The sequence below is a fragment of the Cygnus atratus genome, chromosome 3 (genome assembly GCF_013377495.2).
Source record: "Cygnus atratus isolate AKBS03 ecotype Queensland, Australia chromosome 3, CAtr_DNAZoo_HiC_assembly, whole genome shotgun sequence".
Taxonomy (NCBI): Eukaryota; Metazoa; Chordata; class Aves; order Anseriformes; family Anatidae; genus Cygnus; species Cygnus atratus.
The window spans coordinates 32,596,537-32,617,984 of NC_066364.1; the positions used below are offsets into that span (position 1 = coordinate 32,596,537).

Below are 21,448 nucleotides of genomic sequence, written 5' to 3' on the forward strand. Positions count from 1 at the left end.
TAGCTTGCAGTATCACTTCATTTCAAAAAGCAATTTTAATGTGTCTTCTATGTTACTAACATGCCAATACTTACTTAGGGGTGCTGTGGCAGCATATAAAACATAAATTTCAATGTTAATGCCTTGGTGTAGTACATTAGACAAATGTCAGTCTATTTAAGCCATGATTTACTCTTGCAAGTATTAGCTGGACAAAATTGTGCTTTCTCATGTGGTATCCCAGCCCCACACCTCAGAACATTAATGAAGAATTTTGAAGAGGTCTTAGGGGGCATAAACTTAGCAGTTTATGCTTGGCATAAACTGAAGGACTCTTTCTAGAATGGCTTGAAAGTGAGATCAAAATAGAGGAAAGTTAGTGAGAAATCCTTGTGCTCACTTTGCTCCTTTTACATTCACCCAGTACCATACCAGGCAATGTGCTGCTGTTTTATATTTGCTACATGACTTTCAGCCTCTTTGGTGGTTTTAGTTTGAGTAGCATTATCATAATTATTACTGCATTACCTGCTTAATGTTGTGGCTTTGTTGCTGTCTTTTGTGAAGACTAATTTATTTCTATTCTGGTAATCAGTGTCTGAGCTGGGTCTCCAGGAAGAGGGTTGTAGGTGCAGGCAGTTGAAACCAATGGCCTCCCTTTGATGGGCTGTGTTGTCATTTAGAAAAACTGGCATTTTCATTTGCATTAGAGACAGTGCTCTTTCCTTCAAATGTGGCTCTCTGTTCTCTGCTCAGATTTAATTTGTTAACTGACAATGATGACAGGTTAAAATGCAAGCTTTGCCCACTGTTATATTCAGTATAGTCAAACTGATTGCCGGGTGTATTCATACAGCCTTGCAACGAGCTTGTAAGTGATCACAGGGCTTGAAGAAATTCAGTTTCCACAGATATTTTCTTTCTTTTACATCCCTATGGAGAACTGCATGTTGCCACCAGCACTGCTAAGTGACTGGAAGCGTGATGGGTGCAATAGTCCAGTGGGAATTACAGGCAGTCTCTATTTTTATGATCATGCCTTGAATGGTTACCATCAAACTGCTGCACTAGAAAAAGAAAAAAAAATCCGTATACAAGAAGAAAAAGTATGGGTTTTAAATTCCTCCTTTTTTACAGCTGCTGTGTTAAATAGAGCAATTAGGCAGGATTTTACAGTGTAACATCATTACATTGTGTAACAGAGTTACAGTATTTATATCTCAAGTTTAATACAGCTATGTAGAAATATTTGCATATTTCTAGAAAGCAAATTGGGCATGTCCTGCACATCTTAATTTCCTCCCTTCCTGCACCCAGCACTTACACACCAGGATACCAGAACCTGAAGTCTCCTCTTAAAGAAAGATTACGTTTTTTTTTCACTTTCGAGATTTTGCTTAAACTCTCAAAAGAGAGGATTTGACATTTCTACCAAGAGACAGCAGTGCTGTCAGCACCACATCTAGGGAAGGCGCCCACCAGACCTCACTTAAATCAACCCACATCAGCTCCGAAACAGTGTAAATGCTTATTCAAGTCAGGCCCAAACCTTCTATCCCTGCTACAGAAAGAGGCAGCTCCAGCTGCCCGCTCGTGCCACCCTGTTCTGGTGGTCTGCGGCCACCTGCGGAGCAGCCAGGGGGATGGCAGGGCTGCTTCGGCCCGAGGCTCATCGCCACCAGCTCAGCCTGCTCGTGAGACCCCACACTCGGGACTCCTTCACTTCAGGTGAAAATGGAGTGCTTGTCGTGCAGAGTGGCAGGGCTTGCTGCATTTAAGATCTCATTTTGGGATGGCGTCTTGTTGGGTTTGCAGTAGTGCTACCAGATTACATTTTTTCCCTTTCTGACAAGTGCTGAACAGAGCCTGTGTTTCTTTTTTTCACATCTCCCACCCCAGAAAGTCTCCAGGGTGGCTGTGAGGTGGCCTATGGCTAGACACAGGTCCCACCTGGTCACTATATTGAATAATTGTGTTTTTCTTCCCAGTTATTTCTGCTCTACCCAGGCCTTTGCAGCACAGAGCAACTTCCAAGCCCTTCCCATGAGGACTAAGGGGGGTCACATCTCACAGATGACAAACAGGAGAGCAGCAAAAGCAGCCAGAGAGCACAGGGCACAACCTCTGCTCCTGCTCCAGGTCACCCATCACTTCTCAGCAGATCACAGCAGTAGTCTGTGTGCCCCTCCTGCCCCAGGAACTGCACATAGCCAGAGCAAAGTGGCAGGTTACAAAGACCCCCATATATAATCCTGACCTAGACAACAACTGCCTCCAGTCAGCTGGGGGAATTTGAGAAAACTGGAGCTAGTACTGTGCTCACGCCTGCTTCTCTTCAGGATTACAGCACTAGTATTCTCCAAAAATAAAAGCTTCTTGCTGGAACCGTAGTACCTCGTAGGCTACCCACCCACTAATGCAGGCGAGTTGGTGGCTGGGGATAAAGAGTGGCTGGAAATCTCTGAGTAAATTCTGTATTTATGGAAACAGAGGAGTCCCAGGAGGTGTTCACGCTGCCTGTGTAGACATCCAAAATGGCTGTGTAGGACAGGAATGCAAGCTCTGATTTTAGTCAGCGTGGAGGAGGGCCCAGAAAACATGGTGTAGGAATTCATCTCTGCCAGGTAATATTGAGGGACCCCTGTTCCTACCTTTGGCTCCTGCACTGGGTAGCTCAGGTAGGTCCTGGATACCTCCTGTTCCCCCCTACAAATTTGAGAGCAGATTCTTAATGCTCTCCACTTTAAAAATGGCTTTTCCTCTCTCTCAGAGAACTCTTCTTTCCCCTGTCCTTTTCAGCAAAAAGAGAACAAACCTTTTCAGAGAACAAACCTTTCTTCAAACCTCTCTTTTCAGAGAACAAACCTTTTCCCCTGTCCTTTTCAGCTTTTTTTCCTTCTTAGTTTTCCCTGCCCATCCCCAATTATTTTTGCCTATTTTCATCTTCAGCTAGGCTTTTTCAGTTCCCACAGTTTCTGGCCTTTCTGCTCCTGCACTGCTGCGTTGCCTTTGCTTTAAGCACAACCTGGGAACGCGCGAGATGGATGCTTCCAGACATCCTGCCTGCTGCTTCCCCTGCGTGTTCAGAGGGCGAGCAGAAAGGCTGCGAGAGGACAGGTCCTGTAGGAGTCTGCCTGCATTGTTGTAGGAGCCCAGCGCCCACAGACAGCGCTGCTTCCCCGCTGGGCTGGATAAGGCAGGAGCTTGGTTTGGTATTTTTCTACACGCTGAATGCTGCCAGGGTCCTCTGAGCGAGTTGTTCATACCTGTAGCTCAAACAAACAATCACACACTAATAGGGGAATTTGAAAAACCTAATTCCAGCAATTCAGAGAGAAACATCCAATCTCATTTTTAATTTTCTCCAGTTACTCTTTTATGTCCTATGGCAATGAATTTTACAAGTTAATTGCATGTTGTGCTGCTTTTTATCAGATATAAATTGTCTTTTGATCTCATTTTTGTAAGGAAGGGTAAATAGGAGTCATCCAACAGATCTTCTTGTCTTTCACTCATTTGCATACCTGTATCTGCCATCTAATATTTGTCTCCTGACTAACTGCTCCCAAATTATTCAGTCCTTTCTCAATACATGTCTTGCCATGACTAGTTATTTTGCTTTTCTTGCTTATAACTTTGTCCTTTTTTTACATTCTGATCTAATGAGCATGAGTATTTATCAGGTGTGCACATGTAGCCATCCATCCTGCCGCCTTTCCCTCCAGAAGTCTTCAGTTACTTTTTCTCCACAACAGCAGCCTTTTTCACAAAGGTCTAGTATCATGCAGGGAAAAGCCTCAGACATAGTAAGGTGACTGCTTTCCCCGTCCTTGTAAGGCTTATTTTCTCTGGCATGAAATGGTTACTGGGCAGAGTAAGTGAGGGTTTATGGGAAGGAGCTGCATGTGTTGCTTGTGGTTTGTGTCCCTGTTGGACACAAACCAGGCTGGTGAACACTGGGTCAAAGATACGATTTTAAATGTCTTTCTGTCAGCCTGTCTTAAAGCCAAATAAAACTCATACTGAATAAATAGTGCTTTATTTCTTCTGGCAGGTGCATATCAATAATGTTAAAGATCAATTATTGGAGAAGGCTAATAAAATATAAATCCATGAAAGGCTTGTAATTGAACCTAATCTTAGCTTGTAGGAGGCCCTTAGTTTTTTTTAAGATTTATTGAGCCAGCTGTTAATAATACAAAGACGTTTGCTGAGGACTTATTCAGTCCACAGACAGAGTGTGTACTCGACAGTGCTATGAACCATAACTGCTAATACTACAAACAAAGGGAAAATGTTCCCACTGATGTCATTATCCTTATCTGGACTGAATCAAAAATGGTAATCATCACTACAATTTAAATTTCAGTATTTGTTGAGCTATTGTGATTCTCATCCCACTGAGAAGTATTTTGGCTCTCTACAACAAAAGGCAAAACAACATTATTTTGATACCTTTGTCATCACAACCTAGGTCTAATACTTTTACACAGGAACAGTGTACATATACTTTTAGTTCATGGACATATTAAGTAACATGAGTTGATCTATTCTTGGTGATGAAATTAGGCTCTCATTATAAACTTTGATTAAAAAATGGCAAAACAAAAATCTTACACATCTTCCTCATTCTGGAATTTTATAAAAGGAATATTTAATTTTCTTGTCTAAAAAATGTCCAATACTGACTTTTAGAAAATATTACTTGTTTTTCTCCCTAAGAAATTGTTTGGCCTACAGATTCGAAATTTCTTGTATTTTGTTAGCTTTACTAACAATTGGCTTAGACTTGTTTCCAATTCCTTTTTTTTTTTTTTCAGAGATTACGTTGTATGGTTTTATTCAAAATGTAGCAAAACCAGACTAAGGTGCCTGTGAAGATAGGGATTTAGTGGTGCTGCCTGAGGTATTCATACATTAGAGAAACATGAGGTAGTCTCCTCCTTGACTTAGAAAGACAGTGTTTCCTTTCTGTGGTTGAGTCAAGAAATCTTAAGTTAATCATTTTTCATTAGGATGAGATGAAGAAATACTGTAAGCATTGGGCTAGCTTTAAAACAAATGAACAACTGCTTAGCAAACAGTCTGTGTGAATTCAGTTTTAGGTGACAGGTTTGGTTTATGTTCCCCTAGGGCCACTTCTCTCCATCTTTTCTGTCGCTTGTATGTAAGCCTAGACCACAGCTTGAAATCATAGAATCATAGAATAATACCCTGAGCTGGAAGGGACCCACAAGGATCATCGAGTCCAATTCCTGCCTCCACACAGGACCACCCAAAAACCACCGTATGTCTGAGAACCTTGTCCAAACGCTTCTTGAATTTGAAATGGGGTGGAGATAGGAGACTCTGTAGAGATGCTGAAGGAAGGAATCAGACATGTGAGATAAATTGCTTTGGAAGTTGGAGGGAGAGGGGCATGCAGGAAGTGTTGGACTTTTTTATTCTGTTATCAGAGGGCTGCACATAGAGGATGTACAGCACATGAGATGAGGGGAGAACTATGCACAGATGGGATCTGGCAATGGGGAGAAGTTTTGAAAAAGTGGAAGGCACAAGTATAATAGATGAGTCTTGAAGGGCTAACTATCTGTCATCGTTCACTCTCAGGCTGGAACAAGTGTATGGAAAACACCTAAAGCCTCCAAGGAGAATTTGCAGCATCTGTGTGTGTGCTGGGATTGCGTGGCAGCGGTCTCTATGCTTGTTCATCCCATTTGAAGTACTGTGGAAGGGCAAGCTCAGCTGGCACTATCTATCTCATATTTCATCAATGACTGCCAACCTCAGCCAAGGGGATGCCTGCTCCCTGGCTCAGGTACCTGCACTGGGGTGCAGTGACACCCCCAGGTGCCAAGGCAAGGTCCCACATAGCTCATGGCTCTGCTGGGGCTTGGATTATTCTGGCCTTGCACGGAGGGGCTCACCAGGTGACATGTTATGGAGCTTGTCCCCAGCACTGTGCTCTCCGGGCTCCCATCAAATCTGGAGTTTCAGAGTCAGGACACGGTGCTGTAACTAATGCTCAGAGTATCTACAGTTGTGAAACCCTTGAACTGACCTCCTATAGCATACATGAGATTTAATGCAGTGCTTATTTTCCATAGCACTGAAAAAATATGAAACATTACCTATTGTATATTTTACTGTTATACTTATTTTATATTATTTCATTATTTCATATTATATAGGTTTTATACATCATGTAAATAACACCATATGCTATTTTATATGCCTGTTGTAAATTTCAATGTAATTCATCACAAATAATTTTAATTCCTATTTTATTTTTGCCAGAAAATCAGCTTTATATGTTAGTTAGCTGCTTTTCTAAATAGACCCACCTTGACTCTGTAAAATGAACATGTATCCCATAGAGATGTCCATATTTCTAGGAAGTCACTTTAACTTCACACTAAAATAATTTCCTTATTCAAATTATTCCAGTACAATGCAAATGAAAAATAGGGATGGAGAGAAAGGTTCAAGACAGTTCATCTCTTTTGATTTAATCTCTGGAGCAGTGCTCATCTGATGAGTAAGAAAATCCAAGTTTCTGTACACAGATCAGATTTAGTGCAGTCCTTAGAACTGAAGTCAGTGACTAATGTAGCCATTGTTAAAAGAAAAAAAAAAATCGATAGAGTAGAAGTAGTAACTTCTGTGTTGTTTTTTTTTAATTCCTTTTCAGTGCCTAGGCAGTATTACACATTTGTCTAACTTCTTTCTCTTCTGTGCCATTACTGTGAAGCCCTATTTTCCTATTTTCCTGTTTTTCTACAGCCATAAAAGTCAATTTTTACACTTATCTGTGTTTATCACTGAGAATTATCTTGGTACACAAAACTATTTCACTTTCTTACTTCTAAAAATACCAAGATGTTTTACATCTTGGAAAAAAAAAAAAAAAAGTGCAACAGGAAGCAAAATCACCGACTTGTTTTGCCTGCAATGACAAATTTCCATCCAGAGAGTGTCATATATTTGAAAACCCAAAGAGCTTTTGGCTGGAGTGACAACAACATCTGCAGAAATCAAACAGCGTCATCCATCCCAAGAATTTCCTGAAGATATCCTGCCAATTACTTTTACTAGTAGGTGATGATTAATCATAACCTGTCTGGCATCTGATCCCTGACCAGAAAGAAAAGCTATATTCAGACATCGCTGAAAGCATGTTTTGCCAGGATTCAAGATCCTAAGCACCATTATTATCAGTGTAGGCAAGACTCAGGAGTATTTCATATTGCTTGGTTGTGTTTGCTGTTGTTGTTGTTGATGATGATGATGATGATGGTTAGGCTTTTTTTTCTTTTTTCTTTTTCTTCTTTTTTCTTTTTTTTCTTTTTTTTTTTTTTTTCTGCAAAAGTGAGCCCATGTTCCTGCAAATCTACTCAGCTTTTTGTGGGAGGTGCAGAACTCAGCTTCCTGCCTCTCCCAGATTACTCTGGAGATGTTCAGGTGATATAATTCGACAGATGCCATTAAACTGTTTCTGTTATTAAACACATAAGAACAACACTTCAGAATATCATTTTTCAGAGGGTGAATTCAGGTCACCTTGAAAGACTGTAAGTCTCCAGAATAGTCTCTAAAAATCCAGTTTGCAGATTTTGACAATCTTGCACATATTGAATTGCACTTTATCAATAAATAGTTATGCTCCTTCCAATGGAACAATTTACAAAATACTATCCATCATCTCTCTAAATATGGCATTATTGATCAAGTCTCTATTCAGAGATTTAATTACAAGTTTATTCCTAAAAATATTTTTCAATTAAGATTTTGGATATTTTTAAAATAAAAATATTGAAAATTCTTGATTTCTGAGGTTAATGCTTAGACAAGGTCACTAGAAGTTCAGCCTATATTAGGCCAGAATTTGTTGCTATAACTATGTGAAATATCCCACTGATTTCATAGCAATGGGACTAGTCACAGAGCAAAGGAACTGCCACCTGGTAAAAACATTACAATTTGCCTATTTTCAAATTAACTATTACAGCATGCTCACATGGTGAATTTTATTTTTTGCCTTCTTGAACCGATAGAGGGAAGTGGTTAATCCCTTTTTTGAAGCTAAAAACATTTTTGTAGCCAGTTATGATGAAATGACCTTTTCCATTCTATGACCTTTCTCAACAAGTGCTCAATGAATAATGATACCATTATTTCCCTCTCTGAATACCCCTCAATTAGGTTATTCAGAAGCCTTCAACTCTATAAATGTCTTTTCTTTTTTTTAAGCAAACCTACAGGAACATAAAATACACCAGGGCCGAATATGTTACTAGGCTGTGAAAAAGGCTGCTGTTCCTGTAGATGAGTGTGTATTAACAGACTTTTCCTTTTAGGAACCTGAAAAAAACAACCATATTTTCACATACTGCTACATGGCTTAAGCCAGGTGTCATTAGGCCACACTTCAACTACTTTAAATAGCCAATTGATATCAGTGTAGGATAGAGCCCCTTGAATACATTTTTGTTATCATGCTTCTGTAGTGTGGCATGCTGAAATATAGTGCTCCAGAAAGTGTGCTGTCTTAACTTTGTGCTATAGTGTCTGATTAAAATTCAAAGTACATTTCTACATTGATTAGATGATACCCTCAGGCCACAGCCTGCTAGCTGTGGAGGTCGTTGTAGACAAATCGAAGGGAGTTCTGAGAATAGCAATAAACATGATGAAGCTACTGGAAGGACTGGTAGATGAAGAAATATTAGTAAAACTAAAATGCTGGTCATTCCCTCCCACCACTTACACCTCTTTGTGACTCAGAATATAAAGTTGTTAATTATTTCTATGTGGGTGTTGTTGAAAATCTGGATTAAAACTTATTTAAACCCTTATCAAGTAAGAATAATTGCTCACTGTGCTGCAATATGTGTGTATAACCTGGGCCGTTGTAACCAGATGGAACTGACTTCAAAGCACCTAGGTTATAGAGCCCAGTGGCTACAACACAGAATCAAGCTCCTTTTTTTTTTTTTTTCATGAGTAACTTTGAAATTTAGGGTAATGAATTGTCTTGAGAACTATTCATGAGAAATGACCACTACAAGACATCTCTTTTCTCTAGTTCATAAATAATGTCTCTAGACCAAAATTACACGTTAGAAGGACAGCCTAAGGGTAACCTAAATTTGGTTATACAGTTGCCAATGTGTTTCCTTTATGCATTAATAAAGCCGAAGGCTAGATAAACCGCATTTTGGGGATTTTCTGCTTATTCCTGCAGTTTTGGGGGCAGACATGTCCTACTCTTGTCCTAGCTCAGTGCATCTCTGTACTGTTTTGCAGCTGAATCAGATATTGTAATTGACAACAAATGCAGTTTTCTGCATATCCTTAATAAGTGCAAACTCGGGGCATTTTCTATGAATTTATAGCAAACACTATTTTGGTGACATAGTGATGATCCTACAATGATTAAATACTGCTCATTTACTATTTAGATAAAAACAGAGAAAAAATATCACAAGATTAATTTAATCTATATTGGCTTAAAGTGGCATTTTTATTTAGAAGGTAAGGACATTCCAACCCATCAACATTAAATACAAGCAAAGCATTTGCCTGCATTAAATATGGAAAAAGCTGTTACTAACTTTTTGTTATATGTTAGACTTTGAAGGATATGAATGAGAAGGAGAGACTGCAGGTTTGTTTATTAGTTGATTACGTACATGAGCTTTGAGCAAGTGAGAGGTGGTCATTAATTCCTGATATTATCCTGAATTTTAGAGAGGTTGTCCTGATAGCATGTCAAGGTTTTGGGATGTTTTGCTATAACTAAGTATAGCTTCTGTGTTCACCCTTTTATCTATTCCAATCAAGTTCTTTATCTGGGTCCATTACCATGATGCTCTAAAATCTCACAACATCCAAAAAGCCCTTAGTAGGGACATTGCTGTGGAAAAAAATTACAAATAAAACAGTCCATTATGATTATTTGTAAGGCCTCATTTTTTATCATTATGAATCTCTTGATCATAAGGTTGCCATTGGAGGTGATTACAGTTTAGAAATGCTAGCCACGCTTCCATAAGTAACCCCAATGACCATGAGTTTCTCACCATGCTTGAGCAGGGTAAGGTGGCCCAACATCAACCTCCCTTTATTCTCCTGAAGTGGAGAGCTCAGACTGGTACATCCATCATGAGCTATTGCCGAGTTTCAGGTTGTTGCCTTACAGGGCTTCAATCACTTGTCTTTACTTACATGTCACTATTTTAATGAGATTGGACAATATAGAAGTAAAATGTATTGCACACATGCATTCTGGGCTCCTCGATTTTTGTTTCTCTGCCTCCCCCAGGTGTTAACACAGTGGCTGTTAAATAAAGGAGCCTTTGCCAAGTAACTTTTAACAAAGCTTCCATGTAATATCGTTTTTTTGAGTGATACTAGATGAAAGGTCTGAAATGGAAGAATACATTGTTTGAAATTTAATTTGAAATGAAGTGTTCAAAAGAAGCATTGCAAGAGCTGCCAAGAAGATCCAGAATTTCGGGCTGGAGTTAATGAGGGAGGATGCTATCTGCAAAGAAAGTAATGTGAGAGATACTTCTAAAGGTTGAATAAGATCGGTCTTGTAGCTGAGGAGATGCTTAACATTTTGGAAGACCACCACATATTAGCTTGAAAAAAATCAAAGAAGTAAATGTCCTTCAGAAACTTCTGTCTTCTAATAAGTCATGACAGAGACATTTGAAACTATCCTGCCCATTACTCGCTCACTTTTCAAACTTTCCTGGTGCTTTGCAACAAGATAAAGAGTGACACTTAGGTCCCAGTTCAGTTACTTGAAATGCAGCTATTTACTTTAATAAAATTAGGATTTTACCCACAATCCACTTTCTGGCCTTCTTTTTTTTTTTTTTTTTTTTTTTTTTGCTTCCTGATTTTACGGTTTTGTCTCTAAAAGACAAGAGGAAATATTGATAGATTTTTTTTAAGTCTTCTTAAAATACAGAAATACCATGGAGTTTTTACCTAAACTCAAATTCAAGTAGAATATGAGATGAAGTTCAGAAGAATATTTTGCTCTCTTACTTAAACCAGACCAAATGGCACCTGAGGTATGCTGAATAAAAATGTGGTGGGGAGAGAATCATAAAATATTTATCTTTTAATTTTTCCATTACAGGTACATTAGATAAGAAAGCCATGCCAGTTTAACATATTCAGAAGAGACTTTAAAATGTTGCAACTTTTTGTTTGGACTCTGATTTCATTCTGAGAGAGGTTTATTTTGATTTATCTTACACCTGTTCCTGGCAAGTTAAACTAATGCTGAAATGATCTGCCTGCCTGCCTTTCCTGCCACCGAGGGAAACACAGCCAGGGAAGGCTGCTTTCAGAAATGGAGACACTATCTTTCCCTACTCCCAGCCAGATGAGTGGTTTTGTGGGGAGGAGTTTGTGGGGAGGTGAAGAAGATGAGAGAGAAAGGCATGAAAAAAACTCCAGGAGACTGGGAAGGTTCCCTTACCTCCTCCAACTGTTTTTAAGCGTGTGCCAACACATTTTCTGCTTACCCCCTTCTTCACTCACTTCTCCCTTTGCCTCTCTTCATCCCTACCCTTCATCTGGAAAGGTATACATGAGTAGGTAACTCCCTTGGACCAATACTAAGGAGAGCGAAATGAGAGCTATGCTGTTGTTGACTTCTTTGTCTCGCATGGTCAGAGAGGACCAGAGACCCTCAGTGGGGAAGAAGGGCAGAGGGTTCCCAGCAGCACACAGCAGATGCAGGACGGCACTGGGTGGACTGAATTCATTTGATTTTCTTGCACTGGGGGACCTCCAGGAAACTTCTTGTTATAACAAAAGCTGTCAGAGCTCCTGGAATGGGAAGGAATAAGGGAAGGGGCAAATCATTTGCTTTTGTAAAAACAATATCATGTTGAGAGTGATTGAGGAAAACCAAAATCCTTAGTAAGCACTTTAATCATGTCCAGACCAAATGCATAATTCCTAATATTTGGGTGACTTCACTCTTTTTTAAGTTCTAAGACTGATTTGCTGGAACCCACACTGCTTTTCTGATGAAATCTGATTTGCTGCTAGCTGATGCTACCACTAATTAAAAATAGGCTGTTACATTGCTGCTCTGCTCAGAGTAGCAGGAAACAAGGCAAGCTAACTGTCATAGTTTTTGTAACCAGAGAGGCTCTTTCTTCAACAAAATCCATACTGCTCATGGCTTTCTAGCACACCCTCCATGAGCCTCAGATCGAGATAAACAGACCTAAATAGAGAAGTCTACTTATAGGTGGGCATGTATGTGCTGCATGTCTATACCTCCAGCACAGCTGGTCAAGACCTAGGGCTTATTTCAGCGGGATAGATAGAGGTGTCCTCTATTGTCCGTATTGTCCGTTACTTGATATTCCCTGTTCTCCAGCTACTTCTGAAGGGCACAGGCCTCCCAGGTCTAAGGGCACATCTACCGGACCTATTAGATATCTCAGATACCTTCAGGCATCTCAGACAGCATTGGACAAATAAATACAGGCAACTGAATCAATCCTTTTTTTGTGCCAGTCCCAGAGCATGAGTCAGCTGAGCAGCCATCAGGAGCCTCCCTGAGGGTTAGCTGCACCACTCTCAGTTGACGTGATTGCCTTTTTCTTCATGGGGAATTTAGACACCTGGTAGAAAAGCAGACATCTAAATTTAAATGTGGAGCTGAACCCCACCCTACCACTTTTTATGATCTCTGTTAGACTTGTTGGTATCTTTAACTTTCCCCAGTCAGTTATCCTGCTACTGAATTCTTACCCAGACCTGCTGTATCTGGTTACTGTGCTCTTGAGACTTGCACTGTGCAGGGACACCCCAGGAGATATTATCTATTTCTGGCTCTTCCTGATCTCTAAACCCATTGGATTTACAGCTGGAAGCAAATTCAGTTTTACAGTAGCCAACTATATAGTAGCCAAATATGATCCATCTGTGTAGAAGCCAAATGCATTGTAAACTCTTAGAGCACAAGACAGGCAGAGGGTCAACCAAGCCTAGTATAACTGTGTCCAGCAGCGACACTAGCTGATAATGAACAGTTAGGGAGGATCACAGGAGGAGGGCAAGCATACAGTGATAATAGTTTCTCAGCCTCCATAGCTTTTGTACTTGGAGACTTTGGTCTTAGTATTTATTAGATCTGGATTAAGTTTTCTCCCATGAGATTGTCCAGTTGATTTTGAACCCATGTAAACTTTTAGAAACTTGTGGCAAGGATTTCTGCAATTTAACAGGACACTCCTTGAACCACGGGTTTTCTGTACCCTTAGTAGTGTAATAAGATGGCAAAGCCATCCATAGGTAAGTTCAGAGAAGCTCAGGATGTTTGCAGGAAAGGATAGTTGGACTTCCACTACTTACTGTTTGCTGGGCAGAATGAACCAAGGCCATTTCTGACCATACTGGAACAGGCTGAGGAGAGTCTCCTGCTTGTACGTGAAGCCAGTCTCTATTGCTGCTCTCCTATAGGGTTCTTTTCACTCACTGGGATATTCTTGATTTCTAGGAGCTATACTTGACACAAGATACCCAACACAAAAGAAGCAAAATTCATGTCAACGTGAAATTCTCACCTGTGGATATGGTTTTAGATTATCTTTGCATATAAACACAAACAGCACAAAATCCTAAGATTTAAACCAGGTATATCTTACAAAGGCTCTTTCAGTTTTTAAAGAAGCTCAGGAAATTAATGATGAGGTGATGAAGTAACAGAGTTTGGACTGCCCTTTTCCACTCTCTGCCCACCAGTATGTCTGCCCCAGTCATCACAAAAGAACATTATGCCTTCTCACAGTATCCATGTGCCATCACTGTGTATCTTCTCATCTTCTTTTAAATGCTGTTCTGGCTCAAAGGGCAGTTGGCTGATTAGTTCATGCAGAACAAACCCGCTCTCACAGTTTGAATCTGTGACCTGAAGAAATAAATCCTAACACTTGCTGAGCTGAAAAAAAAATCCTTCCAGGCTGCCAACTGAAAGAATGTTTCTGAGTGCCCAGCACTATATTTTTTCCTTTCCGGGATATGGTACATCAAGGGAGTTGTGTCCAGAAACTACATGCCTGAACCACACAGTGTTTGTACTCATAGGAAACTAATATGTGTGATTGTAAGTTTGGTTCCACTGAGGTAGCTTTATTTTTTTTCTTTTTTCTTTTTTTCCTTTTTTTTTGCTTCTGGCTTTTCACAGGTAAGTTGCTATGAGAAAAGGTATAAAGGAAAAAGTTCAGATCCATCTACTGATTTGTACAGTTTGATACACCAGGCTTCAAAGTTCCAACATGATGATCCTTCAACTCTGCTGCTCTTATTTATATGTTTTCAAAATTACTCCTCTCAGTTTTCACCCTGGACATCTCTCAGGGCATATTTTGACACCAGTCTTCACCTTGCACTCCTACCTCAAACAGGATTCTCTGTGCTTCAGAATCCAACCCACCACAAGACTCTCACTTTAGTCCCCGCAGTCAGCTCATGTACGTATATATGTTATTGATTGGTACGTGGACATTAATTTTTTCTATAATATATTTCTTTCAGACATCATTGTTCTCATCGCTTCAATAGCAGTTGTTTCTGCAAAAACTCAGGGTAACATTTTTGCAACATCAGCACTGAGAAGTCTTCGTTTCCTACAGATCCTTCGTATGGTGCGCATGGACCGAAGAGGAGGCACTTGGAAATTATTAGGTTCAGTAGTTTATGCACACAGCAAGGTACGTAATCCTAGGCACTGCGTCTGATGTCTTCACTGGATTCTGCAAGAATCCAAGGAAAAAAAATATTTACCAATTTTGACCACAATATCTAGGATTTCATGAAGTAACATCAAGTGTAATGGGCACTTAGAAAGGCATGTGAGGCTGTGTTAAATACTAAAAGGTTGTACAATATGCTGAAAATTTGATGTGCCACTGTAATTCTACATACATCAGTGAAGATCCTGGAATATCAAACTATCAGAAGTAGATTTGTTCTGTTTTTTAAGAAAATTTGCATCAGCAGGAAAGCACTTGACTTTTAACTGCTCAGATGCCAAAAGCATATATAGATGTTTTCGTTATGTCTTCCCTGAAATGCCATTCTGTTCATTCTTTCAAATGGATATTGATTTCTGCTTTCTTTTATCTAGGAATTAATCACAGCCTGGTACATAGGATTTTTAGTACTCATCTTTTCATCTTTCCTGGTTTATCTGGTGGAAAAAGATGCAAATAATCAGTTCTCCACATATGCAGATGCTCTGTGGTGGGGCACAGTAAGTATACAAAAATTACACATACTGCTTAACCAGTATGCTAGAGAGCTTTGTATTCTATCTACTGTTGATTTTAACTTAGTGTGTTGTTCAGTGAATCATTTTCACTGGCAGAAAGTCAGTCTCAGAGGCTACATACTCCAGCTTTTCATTTGCACATCCATAGTACATTTTACCCCATCTTGTAGAACAGCTGTTTATGAGTTTCTGCTGCAAAACAGATCAATGAACCTTCCAGAGAAGAAAGCATTTTATTTTTTAACCCAGATTTTTCAGTAATACATTTTCTAATATCATCCCACAAGGAGCTGCTTTGATCCAAATAAGAGGGCAACAGGCTTTGGTGCAAGGAGTGTCAGGAAAGAAAACAAGAATAAAATTCTTACATCAGCTTTGCGGTCAAAGGAAGTATTTCATCAGTGCCTTTTAGAGCAAAGCTGTTTCTCCTTCCCCATACCTTGAGCACAAAAAGAATAAATATTCCCATTCTGGTTCGACAGTATACTCCAATCATTTTTACGGGTATAAAAACCCTTATTTAGTTGAACTTTTAAGCTCTTGTTTACCTACCAAATCAACTGCTTTTACTTTGTTAAAAACTGTGGGATCCAAGTACATGCCTGACTGCTTTTCTGAAAGAAAGAGGATTATACGAATGCTTACATGTATAAATAAACAAGTCTTTAAATGAACAATGAGGACCTAGGTCTAAGCATTTGATTTACTTTTTTTTTTTATGGCATAATGTATAGCTTTTTTTTTTTTCCCAAAAAATGCCTTGTAATGAGCTAGACCCCTGTACTGTGTGGGAGTTACTTAAGCAGCTTAGGAAATCTGTCCCAACAAAGCCTATTGCAGAGCTATTGTCAGGTAGTAAAAAAGGTGCTTTCTTTTTTTTTTTTTTTTTTGTCCAGTATAACAACAAACACTGTGAGCTCTGGCAGTGTCTGGACAGTGAAATGATGCCTGTGAGATCATTAATGCTGACATAACCAAGAGCACTCATTAGTTTTCCTGGGAGAAGTGTGAGAGCTAAACCAGCCTCTGCCACCTTTCCTCATCAGAAGGATGCAGAAATGAAGCTTTGTCACCTCAGACCCTCTGTCGACAGGCCTGGATTCTCAGAATCAGAGCTGTGCAAAAACCTTTTTCAAAATACTTTAAATCTTTGAGAGATACTTTTAATAAGTTTGCTTTACATTTTGGGCAAATGTCAAGGTCATTTCCCATTAGTATAATTAGCTTGTATATTTGAAATGTGTTAATCTCAGGGATAATCATTTATTACATGTCTTCCCTAGAGACTGTATTTTTGTGCTATTGCACAAAACTGGGGAGCCTGGAAAAGCCACACCTAACAGCTCTTACTTGCACATCTACAAAAGGACAAAATGTTTTTTCCTGAAATGTGTTACTTTAGAATATCAAGGCAAATCTCTAATAAAATACATGCTTCTATCCTACACTGAGAATGAACAGAAGATTAATCTCGGCTAAAGCCATCGCAGCAGGTTTTGCCCTCAGTCACACTGCCATGGGTTATTTTGTGGTTTATCTATCTGTAACTGAAATAATTCAGTCCGTGCAGGAGGAGAGGCACTTCTCTTCAGAAGGTGAGGTCCAGATTTGGCTCACAGCAATCTGACCTGTCTGTGTTGGCGTCATTGTGAAGCATCTGGCTTGGGATGCTGGTGACCTTGCTGACAGGTACCCAGGCTCTGGCAGTCTGCAAACACCATTGCCCTTTTTGGGATGGAAGTGGGGACATGGTACTGCAAGACACCCTCCTGAAGTCATGTAGGTTGGATGTGGTGGCACATGGGTCTGGGAACGTGTGTCTTCAGCGGCTTGATTCCCCAAGAAACACCCTCTACATCTCTGCAAAGCCATGTGTGACTTAGCACTGGATAGGCAGGGATTTGGGGCTAAGCACAGGATTGTACCCACCTGCCAGCAGGCACTAGTGAGGGGACACATTGCACAAGGAACTGCAAACCCAGACCTCAACTCTGACATCTGACCGAGGCTCATGTCAGATCCAGATCCTTCTTCCAGAGCAGCTCTCTCAGCAGGACTATGATTTTTATTTTAGAATTTGCTTCTCCACTACCTGCTGACTGCTATTTTTTAAGGAAAAACCCTGCTAAGAAATAATCATTGTATAAAGTGGTGCTTAAAATATTTTGTATATTTTGTTCTATGAAGTGAGAGTGCATGATTCATAGGTCAGATAAGTAGTGCAACTGAGAAAATACGAATCTTTTCTCAACATCAGCAGGAAAAACAACAAATTATAATAAAAAATCTGAAAACAATCTATACTGTATATTTCTATACCTTTACTTCTTTTCTTCCAGTGTGACATGAATATATTTAAATTTTTAATGTGCTTAAGTGAACAAAGTTACTGAAAATCAGAGTTCCCCCTTACCTGTTATCTTTGCCATTTTAATAATAGTATTTTTTTTGTATAATATGTAAAACAGTATGTGGGAAATGCATAACGTGCTTCTTAGTCATGGTTGTTTTTACTGCCAGAGTAACCCACATGCAGATTTTGAAAAGGTCAGATTGTGTGGCATTCTAGGGGAAATCAATGCTCAGTCTCATTGATTCGTTTATTTGCAAAAGTTGTTCTCGCTTAAACCACAGTGTATCTACCAAATCCTAGTCCGAATTCTGTGATGGCAGAGGTAAAAGAAAGAAAAGACTGCATTGAAGTCAGACACAAATAGTCTTCTTAAATTGCAAGCTTTTAGAAGCACTTACGCCCTGCCCTACAGGACCAGAACCAGCATGTGGCAATTAACCCATTCATTAATTCAGATAATTCAAGGGCCATACCCTCCTATGGTCATTTCACTAATTCCATTTCTGAAGCCCATAGTTTTACACTGAGACAAAAGGCAGGATATGGCATACTAATTTACATCTGAATACTGCACTGTATTTGCAGTTGTACATTGTACTGTGCAACCTGCAGTTTAAGCATCGTGCTAATGTTTCTATTGTGAATATTCTTATGGTTGGAGTCCCCACAGTGCTGCTCAACACAGCTTAAAGTGTGTGTTGTATGAAGAGTTCAAGTTTAGAATTTGCTTTGCTAGAGATGGTAAATTCATTTAACAGAATAAAATAACAAAACTATATGGGAACAAAAAGTCCGTACAAAAACTTAAGATTTTCACAATCAAACAGCGCATGATTTTCTGAGAACTGTTAGTGTTAACTAGAACTGAGTGTGCCTATAGTGGCATTGAGTTTGTATGTTAAGTAGTTTTACCTGCAAATTAAGACTCTTGTCTCTCCTGTGTATTTAACAGGTTTTCTCTTAATATATCATTATTTTTTAGCAGTATACAACAGTAACGGTAGGATACAGAACAGCTCTGGGACTCCAGAGTGACCTGTAGGTGAACAAAACAAGTTAGGATGAATAACATTTTTGCAATTACTAGTTCAAATGAGTTACTATTGATGGCATTTTTCCCATTTAATGTCATGATAATCTGAGCAAACCACATTTTTTCCAGTTAATTGATGGCAGGTAAATATTCAAAAGGTAAGTTCTGCTATCAGAACATAAAATTATGTCAGAAATATTAGGATAGAGGGGGAGCCTCTGGGCCCTATTTCATCTGATTGAAGGCACCGATGTTACATAACCTTACTCATTATTATATTGTCTCACTTATTATTAGCATATTTATTAGCTCTAGCAATGAGATGTAACACAAGTTCTACCATAGTGATTTTTGAATCTAGCTAGGTGGCACTGCCTTCCTTGTCCGATCTATCCAGTCCTACGTTTTAGGATATGATGAGTTACCTGCTGAAAGAATCTTTCTTTCCATTGTGCAAGTTTGTGTGACCAGATTATACTGAACACCCAAATATTTTATGTTTCAAGTTAGGTGAAATGAATCCTATCCAAAGAAACAAACTCTACAAGTTTTGGTTTGTTGTCCTCATTTAGGCTGGGGTGAACAGACATGGGGCTGTTCAGCAGGTATCCCCAGTAAGACAAGATTTGCAAACCTTCCTATCTCTTTTGCTGTTTCTTGATCCTTTTTTCACCACATTCCTCTCTCTGCCCCAGCCTCTTCCCAAATAAACAACCTGACCCTAATTACTTCCTCAAGTTTGCTACATCCATACCCAGATTTTGTATTTCTGATACTGTTACCTAGTTGCTCTTGTCTTTGTGTGGTGTTAAAAATACAGCTACTTAGGTGGTATTGTCCTTGCAAGACTTTAATCCCCAAAAGGTCCCTGATATGGCATGGTGCTGACACCTATATGCCCATTTAAAGAACATCCTGAGATAAAACAGCTCAAAGTGAGCAACAAGACACTGATATTCTCAAGCATTGACTGATATCCATTCTTCAGGACATAAAAGAATTAGAGAAAAGCCTTTAATATGGTTCTATTATTTTCTTTGGAGAAATTCCAAAGATGTAGTCTGTATGACTGCTCCTGGTTTTGGGTTGCTCTCAGATATCAAATCCCAAAGGTTCAAGTTTATCTTTGACTCATTCAGAAGATGTTAGTGGCAATATCATTAATATGCAGATGACACTTAGTTCTGTTTCCTTCTCGTCGGCCCAGGCAGGAGATATCTCTGTACTTTCCAGCATCTAGCAGAGATAGGGAGCTGGATAGAAGCCAAATAACTGGGCTCATTCCAGAGCTTCAAATTGCTTCACAATGATTGGCCTAGAAATGAATTTTGAGGAACTTTTGTTCAACGGATTCATTTGTTCAAGTGCTTCATTACTCTCTGGGTCTTAATAGCTTCAAACCATTCTGCATTCGCCCTCTAATCTGAAAAGCTCAGAATATTGTGTTCACTAAACCAAACCAAACCAAACCAAGCCCCTCTGCTGGTCCAAGAGTGTGGCTGCATCAGCTCACCTCTGCCAGAAACAGAGGGAGTTGCATTCCCATCTCCCTTCCTTCTAATCACTCAGTCTCAGCAACGCTTTTCCTTTGACTGCCTTGTGCAGGCCCTGGTGCTTGTCAGACATCTCCGTGAGCTGACTCAACTCACCAAAACAGCAGAAGTGAACCACACAAAATTTGGGGTAGTTCTCTCCACTTTCTTGGGTTACATTGGCTCTCTCAAGAGTCTGGCAAAGGCTGGGGAAAGGGTATGAGGGCAGGAATGTGAAGAGGAACAAAGAAGGAGAGCGAGACCTGATAAGCACCCAAGGTGGTGGAGAGTTGCACCTGCCTCCGGGCTAGCATTACTACACTTGAGACTTGATAACCACTTGAAATTTCAGCTGCAGCCTTAATTCAGCTCACTCTCTTTTAGTCACTATGGCTTTCTCAGGGTAAATTACACCCGCAGTTTGTTCCCAACAATGGGAGCAATTAAAGGCACTGTTTACTATCTGCGGAGCCTTAAATAGTTTAAATCTAATTACTTCCAAAAGACTTTCCTTCTTTTGTCCTGTGGTGACCCCTGCATTAAATAGAATTGCTTTGGCCGTCTTTCATAGGAATGAACTTTGAGGAAGCTGGAAGCAAAATATTGTCTCTAGAAGGCATTTTCCTGAAGAATTCATTCCTGCCAGAATATTTGTTAAGCCTGAACTTGCCCACATTTGGTACACGATGTAAAATAATTCTCTGTGCACATGTTCTCGGATAATAACAGGCCCTGGAGTCCTTGGCACTCAGCCTACTCTTGTCTATCTTTGTCCTTTAACATCGTGTGCCGCTGCCTGATCACGCGCCTTGCAGCCTTCCACCCGGCCTTTGGAAACCCTCTGCTCGGCCGGCCTGCTCCTGGCACCCACACCGAGCAGCGGGCTGGGTCCGTGCTCCCCAAAAGGGAGGCACAGAGACGTGACTATCCCCGGCTGATCTGGGCCCAGGGCCTAGGACTGGCACACCTCCCAGGCCAGGAGCAGGCTGGAGGACATTTCCTTGGGCTGGGGAAGATCCCCAGCCACACACAGACACGAAGCCATAATCTTTTGCTTTGTTTTGCCTTAGAGACATGCTCTGTAGACCACAACCACGTGCCAGTATCCCAGCAGAACTTGGAATATGCGCTGCATATCTACATGACCTGCCGTCAATGCATTGCATGTGGAGACTGAAATACAGGAAGCTCTGGCTGAACATGAGGGAGCACTTCTTTACTGTGTGGTGACAGAGCAC

The 21,448-nt window shown here is 40.1% G+C and overlaps 1 protein-coding gene across 2 annotated transcripts in view; it reads left to right on the forward strand.

Moving 5' to 3' along the window:
* The window catches only part of KCNQ5 (potassium voltage-gated channel subfamily Q member 5), a 289,251-nt gene that overhangs the window by 224,561 nt on the left and 43,242 nt on the right, over positions 1-21,448 (forward strand). For both annotated transcript variants that reach the window (XM_035543083.2, XM_050709515.1), the window contains exons 4-5: positions 14,557-14,732; positions 15,149-15,274. In XM_035543083.2, coding sequence (XP_035398976.1) covers positions 14,557-14,732; positions 15,149-15,274 — 302 coding nt within the window. The remainder of the gene's footprint in view (positions 1-14,556; positions 14,733-15,148; positions 15,275-21,448) is intronic.